Source organism: Vespa crabro, chromosome 5 (genome assembly GCF_910589235.1).
Source record: "Vespa crabro chromosome 5, iyVesCrab1.2, whole genome shotgun sequence".
NCBI lineage: Eukaryota > Metazoa > Arthropoda > Insecta > Hymenoptera > Vespidae > Vespa > Vespa crabro.
The window spans coordinates 9,437,337-9,446,976 of NC_060959.1; the positions used below are offsets into that span (position 1 = coordinate 9,437,337).

General features: G+C 28.8%; 2 protein-coding genes across 2 annotated transcripts; one reads left to right on the top strand and one right to left on the bottom strand.

Moving 5' to 3' along the window:
- Positions 1-2,238: 2,238 nt before the first annotated feature.
- LOC124424057 (dynein axonemal assembly factor 4-like) lies at positions 2,239-5,314 on the top strand. The gene is made up of 7 exons (XM_046962557.1): positions 2,239-2,780; positions 3,019-3,256; positions 3,375-3,573; positions 3,911-4,454; positions 4,557-4,657; positions 4,774-4,927; positions 5,083-5,314. Exons 1-7 carry the CDS (start codon positions 2,658-2,660, stop codon positions 5,287-5,289), a joined length of 1,566 nt encoding a protein of 521 aa, XP_046818513.1. The 5' UTR covers positions 2,239-2,657; the 3' UTR covers positions 5,290-5,314.
- A 296-nt stretch (positions 5,315-5,610) lies between these two features.
- On the bottom strand, positions 5,611-6,487 carry LOC124424132 (vascular endothelial growth factor A-A-like). The gene is made up of 2 exons (XM_046962726.1): positions 6,348-6,487; positions 5,611-6,253 (listed from the first exon to the last, which is right to left on the bottom strand). Exons 1-2 carry the CDS (start codon positions 6,413-6,415, stop codon positions 5,917-5,919), a joined length of 405 nt encoding a protein of 134 aa, XP_046818682.1. The 5' UTR covers positions 6,416-6,487; the 3' UTR covers positions 5,611-5,916.
- Between the last annotated feature and the right edge of the window lie 3,153 nt (positions 6,488-9,640).

The following is a 9,640-nucleotide window of genomic DNA, read 5'->3' on the forward strand; positions in this document are numbered from 1 at the left end:
GTGGTGTGTGTATGTGTGTGTATGTGTATACATATGTGTATATGTATATATATATATATACACATATATATAGACAGATGGATAGATATAGATATAGATATCTTCCAGAACAACTTCAATTAAATCATAATTGTCGAATAAGGAATAATATCAATATTGTACATCAGTTTTCTCTCATGAAGCATCCAGCATATGTATAATGCTCCACAAAGTAAAAGTATTTTGCATTTATTTATCAACAATATACTCATATCATAATTATAATTATATTTCTGTTAATCGCGAACAATTTGTAGAAAACGATAACAGATATAATTTGAAAACAAAAAAAAGAAACATAAAATAGTATGTGTTATGTAACATGTCTATATGCCATGTATATGCATGTGATTTTCAACTTATATTGGAAAATAGTTTCCAACGTAGGTTAAAAATCAGTGATATGTATGTACAAAAGTCAAGCCATTTAGATATATTGTCTCTTTTATGAGGCAGACTTCTATTTACTGATTGTGTATTTATTTTTACTACCTATTAATGGTATAATATCAATTTTCCATAATTAATAATGTAACATTATTAATACAACAGAAAGAATATTAGTATAATTATTATTGGAACAAGTGGCTGTCCCTTATTATGTAGATTATAAATTACCAACGAATTTTTAATTATCAATGCAATATACGTTATAAATATTGCTGTAGATATAATTAAATTGTGAAATAATGTTCTTTACTTATATTTGTTACAACTAGATTTATTAAAATCATTTTTCAATATATATATATATAAAGAAATCTTCTCGAAATAAGAATAGGTATTAAACGCGAATAATTTTTGATTATTCCTGAATCGTATAAATTATTTGTAACATTCGCAGTATATCTGTCAATTGTATTATGCACACTAATCTAATATTTAATTTTTAATGTTAATTTGTGTATTAAATAATGCCATTTTTTATACTGTATTTGTAGACATTCCATATAAAGTTAAAGATATATCTTAATTAACACAAATAGATATAAAAACTATAACAAAAGCTTCTATGCTTAGAACGAGATATCATTTAATGCGCGCGGATATTATGCATTGTGTATTAAACTATTCTGTGTTAATACAAGACTAAGTAACCAAACGAGAACACGTATACGAATATATCATTAATACAATGGTTACGAGACTCATTTGGTTACAATATAGACAAACGTGCACTGCACGTGTACTTATTTATACTAGCTTTAAGATTATTTCAAGTTTAAATACTTTTTTATTTTATTTTGTCCAACGTAAGTTACAAATCAGTTCAATGTTTTTGTTTTTTTCTTATTAGAGACAACTGAACAAGTAAAATACTTATAATTGAAATGCATTGTATATATATACATTGAATAATTATTAATCTAATAATTGAGAATTTAATCTAAGGCATATATAAGATTAATATTATAATTAAATATTATAGTGTCATAACACATCTATGATAAATTATAGTTTTTAATTTGATAATTGAACTATTTATCGGAGTCCTCCATTTTTTAACAGTACTATGTACCATGATATATCTTACAAACAAAAAAAAAATGGTACACTCGTTTTTGTTATTAGAATCACAACGAAATGTGGGAATACATCGAGACACTTATAATATATAATGTCACTTGATTTCTCAGAATAATCGTGAAAACACGTATATATACATATAATGTATTATTTACATTTACATATATTAAAACACTCGAAAGTCCTACACTTCGTATGTAGATAAATTTTCGATTCTGTAAGAACAGACATTGATAAAAACTGACTGATTTACGATAAGTTTTGTAGTCAATTTTCAACGAACAATATAAATGTGTAATTTCATAAAGTGTCATGTGTGTCCAAAAGTACATTTTAGTCTAGCGCAAGAACCAAAATAAGCACATTTTGACAAAACTCTATGTGTCTGTCTTTTTCATACATTTTTTCATTGATTTTAAATTATTATTCATTAAAATAGAAAATCTATACAGAATAGACCCAGTAACGCGGAAGAAATGTGCTGTTACGTGGGTGGCAGCTTTTTTCGACAATGTCTACAAAAATATTGTCAACAAAATACTCTCTTAAACGTTTTAATTAAAACTGATTAAAATAATAATGTGTGAATTTCATTACTATGATTTCCTTTGCTTCTCTTCTTTCTTTCTTTTTTTTTTTTTTTTTTATTTTTTTATTTCACTCTATCGAAAAAACTTCCAAAATCATTTTTATGATTCCTTTATTGCGAATTTGACATCGTTGTACAGTTAACTAATTTAAATTTACCGCGTAAATAACTAATTCAAATTTACCGCGTAAATACAGCGCGCTCCCTTTAAGATGATAATAGTTATAATGCGTTAAAATCGTTTGATCAATATAGAGTATCGGTTATAAGCTCGAATTTGTTTTTTCATAACTTTTTTCGTTAAAAATTAGGATGAACAAATAGTTTCAAAACGTTTAATAGTTTGTGAAAATTATACGAAAGCTGAAAAACGATATTGAAAATAAATGAAGGAAGGTAACGAACGAATGAAATTAAAGGAATGAAGGCGAAATACTTAACTTCGACATATACTTCAATTAATAATTAATCATAAAACTGAATTCATTTAAATTATTAAAAAATGCCTATTATAATTATTAAAGATTATAAATGGCGCGAAACAGTAGATTATGTTATAGTATATGTGCCATTCAAGAGTCGTCCTAAAAAAATAGATTTTTTGGTGATCGATAATTATATAAAGGTACGTTATTAGAGAGAAGGGTCGAAGGGTTTTATTATAACATTTTTTTTTATTATATTTAATATCTATATTAATATCGTTAAAATATTATTTAATTCATGATATGTTCTAATAAATTATATATAAACTTTTAGAATATAAGTACATTGTATGTGTCAAAGTAAAAAAAGAGAGAGTAATTATAAAAAATACGTTTTCGTTTACCCGGAAAGAACTTTTCAAATTTGCAATATTTCAGGCAAGTTGTCCGCCATTTTTATTAGAACTCTTTCTTTGGGCCAATATTATCGAGGAAGAAAGTACGTGTATATTGGACGAAGACAAGGTTATATTTTCTTTACGAAAAGCGAACGTCGCTTTAAAATGGCCTAAATTAGAATTGGACGATCTTGATAAAGATACGAAAAGAAATTATCGAAATAGAGCAATAGAACGTATTCAAAAAGTTACAGAAGAACGGCAAAAAGCTCAAAGCGGTTAGTTCGATCAGTTTTGTACAAATACAACAGATTTTATTTTCATAAATGAAATCTTTGCGATCGAATAAAAATCAATTCTATTTTCTTTTTTTTTTTCTTTTTTTTTTTTCTTCAGAGAAACGACAATATTTGAAAAAGGAAGCAGTAAAGGCACAAATAGATTTAGATACCGCAGTTTTGAATAAAATAAGTGCTATGAGAGATATCCATAGAAAAGAAGCTATGGAAGCATTAGAAGATTGGAGATCCAAAGCCGAGTTACCGATTTTAAAATATGAACAAGGCATAACTCAAGAAAATCGTAAAGCGTATAAGTACGTTACTTTATAATGTTTTTCTTCTTATATATAAATAATCTTCAATTTGCGAATGCGAAAGAAGTTTTAAAGAAATAATATTAACGTGATAGTGAAAGTAATGATGTCATCGATATTTCGCACAAATTATTAGCGACTGTTCGAAAGTATTCTTGTTAGGAATAAAGTGAAATGATCTTTTTTTTTTGTCACATTTATAATTTTTATATTATTTTATTTTATCTCATAGCCCCAAGATAATTTCATTAAAATGTATGAAATATGTTTAAATAAATAATATAAATATTTGAATATGAAGTGTCGTAAAATAATCTAAAGAGAATTATTTTTTAAGGCCACCATTAAAATGGTTTAAAGATGACATCACCGGTATGATGAAGAACAGGCCAATGACCGATCAAGAAATTTTCGTTAATGACGCAAAGGATTGCAGCGAAGGTAGAAATGGTAGGGAATTAGAATGGAAGGAGTCCGAAGAAAAAGAATTGTTTCATAAATACGAATTTCCAAGAAAAGAAGATGGATCGATCGAATCTAATGCAAAGTTAAACGATACGATGAACGAAAATGAATTAAATATTATACAGGAAAGAAATATTTCGACGGATAGCGAATCGGATTCCGATCGTGATTCGTACGACAAATCAATTAAAGGCAAGATATTGCGTAAGCCGTCTTCTTCGAAAAATATTCGCACTCGTGGACAAGAAATAATTGATAGAATATTGAGTGGAAAACCACGTAGATTGAACCAAATATTCGACGAACCTAACAAAGCTGTACCTTTACCAAGAAAAAATGGTACCATTAATATTACATTTTCTGAACGTACGTTTCCAACTCCGGCCAGAGAAAGTCATTTGATCGAAGAACAAGAAGTATGTTTTATTTTGTTTTATAACGATCTCACTCACGATCAGTCGACCTTCAATGAATTAATGATAGTTAGAATGACGTTATTACTAACGATTTAATTTTAGTGGTTGGAGAAACAAGCAGAAGCAAGGAGAAAAACTGGTTTTGTAGCTGAAGATCTCAGACCAGAGGAACGAGACCCGCAATGGTTAAAGGATAAGGGAGAGTATGTTATGCATGCACTCACTTTTTTTAACAATTTTTAATATATTTATATTTTAAATCATAATCTCTTTAATCAGAGATAAAATATAAATATATATATATATATATCTGTTTCAGTGAATTCTTCAAGGCTGGAAATTATTTGGGAGCTATCAGTGCTTATTCTCTCGGTATAAAAATTAGCGATAAAATGGCGTCTCTCTATGTTAACAGATCTGCGGCTCATTATGCTCTTGAGAATTATTATAGATGTACCGAAGATTGTAGCAAAGTAAGAGCTCACTTTGATACGTGCATTTAATGAAATTCACACGTAATGGAAAATTTACTATAATTAAAGAAATATATAATCAAAAGAGATTCGCATTGTTAATTTTTTTTTTTACTGTTTAATATAACGTAATATTATTTCGATGATTTTTATAGGCATTAGAACTCATGCAACCAAAATGCGAAGCTAATCGTGAATCAAGGGCCAGGTGTCACGCTCGGCAAGGTGCAGCTCTTTGTAAATTATCTGCGCCACAACACGGCATTCCTGAACTGGAAGCGGCAATAAAATTGGCACCGAATAATGAAAGCATTAAACGTGATCTATTGATTGCAAAACAATATTTTAATATCAAAGATTAAATAAAAACAAGTGAAAATCTAAAAAGAAAGGATTATAATAAAATGAAATAGTTGGTAATATTAAAAGTTATTATTTTAATATAAGATTTTTAAAAATATATATGAACGTTTACAGAGCTTAATAGATAAAAATATCACAGACTCAAATACCGTGGATATATAAATGGGCAGTAAGGAACTAGTTGTAAATATATATATATATATATATATATATATATATATATATATATATATATATATATAGCAATATTAAAATATAAATATATAATAATTATATAATATTATATTATAACATGTAAGTATGAACAATGAAATTATTTGTTTTAGTTAATTCGAAATATAAATGATAAATTTTATTACAATAAATAAATAACTGTGAAAGTAATATTTTTTAGAGAATATAATATCCACGATAAAAACAAGCGACTATATAATATGATTGATATGGAAATTATTACGTGATACATATAAATTTGTATGTTTTTAAAGCAATTATCATCATTAATTGATGCACTGATAATGACACAAACATACGCACACGCACGCATATACATACATACATACATACACACACACATAAATATGTTCACACATTTGCATTATATTTATTATACTTTTACGAAAACATTAGGTCATATTGATTTTGATCGTATTTATGCAAGCACATTTTGTATCTTCCAAAGCATGAATAACCTCATGGTGCCTGTCCCGTTGTCGATCTATGAGGTGTTTTACCATGAATACCAAACTAACGTTTCTAGTCTCGGTCGATGCACAGATCTGTTTGGGATCGGGACAACATCCGGACCCACCGCAACGTGCTAATACCGTTGAAGGAGGATAGAAAATTTCATCTAGACTGGGTCCAACTGTAAGAAGTTCTTCTATGGGAATTGCTCGTGGTTGTGGCAATGAACATCGAAATTGGTTTACCAATTGCACGTGATTTAGGTAGTCACTGTCTCTATAAACAAAACAAAACAAAAAAAAATATATAACAATATCTATAATTTAGTTGAATTTCCAGGACGTATATATCATTTATTACGAGCTCTTACCTGTGATGTCTACCGGTGATCAAACAAACAAATAGAATGGCAACGAGAACCAAAACGATTCTTTTCATTGTTAAATATCACGGGACGAATTTGTCACAAAGTGATAATGAAAGAATTTTTTCCCGATTTAAAACACAGCTTTTAATCAATCAAAGCGCTACTCTCAGATTAATCCTTTTAATCTTCAATCCTTGAGATTTTATAGATGCACAAGAAACGTGTTATCTCGATAGGCAACACCACGGTGTACTGTAACTTCTCTCTTCTGCGATCTGAATTCTTTCTCTTTTTCTTTCTCTCTCTCTCTCTCTCTCTCTCTCTCTCTCTCTTTCTTTTTCTCTCTCTCTCTCTATATATATATATGTAACTTTCATCCTCGGCCCACTCTCCCCCTCTCTTTTCCAGATTTCTCTTCGCGCCCTCTCTTCCTCGATCTCTATCTCACTGTCTCGTTTTCTTCTGTGAATTTAACAGCTCGTCTATCTCCCTCTTGTTTCTTGGTAAGCACTGGGAGGGGTCGAGAACAAACCGTTCCGAGAACATCGCGAAGATAACTATAATTACAACTAGTGGGTCCTGCCTCCCGTTCGAAGTGAGACCACGTTGAGTCGCGTGACGTTATACCTTATTCTTTCTTCCTCCCCACACATCATTCTCTCCCTCTCTCTCTTTCTCTCTCTCTCTCTTTCTTTTTCTCTCTCTTCTATATTTCGGCATAACGTCACTTAACTCTCTTTCGATTTCACGAGCTTTTTTTTTCTTCTTCTCTTTTGGAACATCATCTATGTTAGCCTCTAAAATAATGCGATCTTTTAAAATAAAATTGCAAGGCTCATGCTAATCTATTATGTCAATATTAATAGATTTAACAGAGGAAAAAGAAAATAAAGTATAATCGAGAGATAATTATTATCCGTGGATTAATGAAAAACAATAGCCTAAGATCGATGCAATTCATTGTTAACGCACTACAATCGTTCGAATCAAAAGATTTCAATATTCTGTTATTTGTATTTACGTGTTTTCTTTTTGTATTATATGTTACACTTTTATATATAGAAAAAGTATATATACTTTTTCTTTTCCTTCTTTCAATGTATAAATTTCATTCTCAAAGTGAAATACATCTTAATGTGAAAAATATAAGAAAATTTTTTAATATTTTTTTTTTTTTTTAATCTAGAAACGAAGATATGATCAATGATAAGAACAAGATGATATTCGAAAAGACGTTATATCATTTAGAGTAGACAAGCATCAGATGCTTCTCATTGTGAGAAATGCGACAGGTTGCAGTGAGTCATCGTGTTCAGTGAACGTCTCCGGCATGTCTACTTGTTGTCAGAAAAGACATTCGTGGTCCTTTTATTCTTTTAAAGACACCGGAATCCGTGAAGATGCCTTGGCATTCCTGTGGTATTCAAGAGGGGTGAGTAAAAAGATCTTGTTCCTGCTACTTCACCTTAAAAATTGGTAATATGGTACGACTATGAGATGTCCACATTATTTTTCAACCTCTTCTGTATGAGCATATCCGTCTGTGCCACTTCACAGGACTGAGTCATCAAGGTAGATGATACTAGTGTGTAAGGCATTGAATATAAAATTAGACAATTGCGTTTGACCATGGATATTTCAGTTCACTTTAAAACCGTTTCAAATCGTGATTAGAAATTTAAACATTAATTTAAGATATAAGAAGTTATGATATTATACTTCCATGAAGTCTATTAAAAGAACAAAAAAGAAAAAAAAAATCTTTCGTTTTTTTATCATTACAGCATAATCAATAATTACTTAAGGAAACGTTGCAAATAACATTTTCTTTATTTCCTCTTCAAATATCATTGCAGAAATGTAAGGTATAATTTTTTAAAAATACTATATGATATATACCTTGTGTAAATAAATTACACAAGTCTCGTACTATAATTTTACACTTGGAGTAGTGGGAAACCGGTACTATTAATGAGTCTGGTCAATCCTTTTACCGCAAGGGATATCCCCGTTACGTTTACGTCAGCAATACGTTATAGTATCGTGCATGAGTTAGCAAATACGGCTATTGTAATTAACGCATTGACATGCTATCTTTTTTATTAAGGTATCCAAAGATACATCCCGTTCAAATCAATATCGATAATGATATTTTTATCAATTGCTTACTTCATTAATCGTACAATGTTGCATATTTGTAATAACGTTAAGGATTTTTCAATAATTACAAATTTTTTTACAACTCTATTGATTTCTTACAATTTACATTTTTTCCATATAAATGAACAATCCATAAATTGTTAACAATCGTGTTAAAATTAATAAAATAAATTTTTGACAAATATAGAAAAGAATGGAGAGTAAAATAGTATCCGAGTATCTGTTAATCGAATTCATAAAAAATTAAATCTGTATTAAAAGATTTATAAATGAAGGTTAAACTATTTCAATTCTACCAAAAGGTATTTATATGTATTTTTAGGAATTATGAGATCTTCGTCTTCTATCTTTAAGTCAAATTCTTTTTTGACATAGAACTATTTTATAGGATTTCTAATTTTATCATATCGGTATGCATATATGGCTACTTTTTCATACTAAACGATCCTCACTTTCTTCAATAAAAAAGGCATAAAAAATCAAATCTATGTTAAAAGATTTTTATATAGAAGTTGAACTATTTCGATTCTACCATAAGACATATGTATTTTTAGCAATTACGAGATCTTCGTCTTTTTTCTTTCAGTCAAATTCTTTTTTGACACAGAAATATTTTATAAGATTTGTAATTTTATCATATTGATATCCATATATGACTACTCTTGGAAATTAAACGATCCTCACTTTCTTCGTACAATTCCAGATGTCGATTTATTTATAATTATAAGGTCATGGAACTTGAATGCACGTGTTGTATCTTGATCTATTAATTCTATGTAGCTAACGAGACGATTCGATACGTTTCGTGTTCTTTTTTTTTCCTTTTTTTTTTACAATATTTCTACATTTGTATGTACATGCGACAAACAATCCAAAAATTAATTCGAAAAATCTCTTAACAATTCGATCGATTTAATAGATTCACATCTTTTTCTGAGTTCTCTGTATTTATTAAAAAGAAAAAAAGAAAAAATAAGATAACGAATCCGTAAACTAACTCACTGTATTTTTCTATAATAGGTCATGGTTTTATTCTTTTCCTGATAAATTTATTGGAACTTTTTTATAGATTTGTTTAATCATGCTTCTATATGACGTACTTATTATTATGTAAAAAAATTTTTTTCCTCAAGATC

Bases quoted from the DNA above. Each gene is read 5' to 3' on its own strand.
- LOC124424132 (XM_046962726.1), bottom strand. From the start codon at position 6,415: ATGAAAAGAATCGTTTTGGTTCTCGTTGCCATTCTATTTGTTTGTTTG. The intron at 6,254-6,347 runs GTAAGAGCTCGT...TTTTGTTTATAG, and splicing joins ATCACCGGTAGACATCACAG to AGACAGTGACTACCTAAATC.
- LOC124424057 (XM_046962557.1), top strand. From the start codon at position 2,658: ATGCCTATTATAATTATTAAAGATTATAAATGGCGCGAAACAGTAGAT. The intron at 4,658-4,773 runs GTATGTTATGCA...TATCTGTTTCAG, and splicing joins TGGTTAAAGGATAAGGGAGA to TGAATTCTTCAAGGCTGGAA. The intron at 4,928-5,082 runs GTAAGAGCTCAC...TGATTTTTATAG, and splicing joins GTACCGAAGATTGTAGCAAA to GCATTAGAACTCATGCAACC.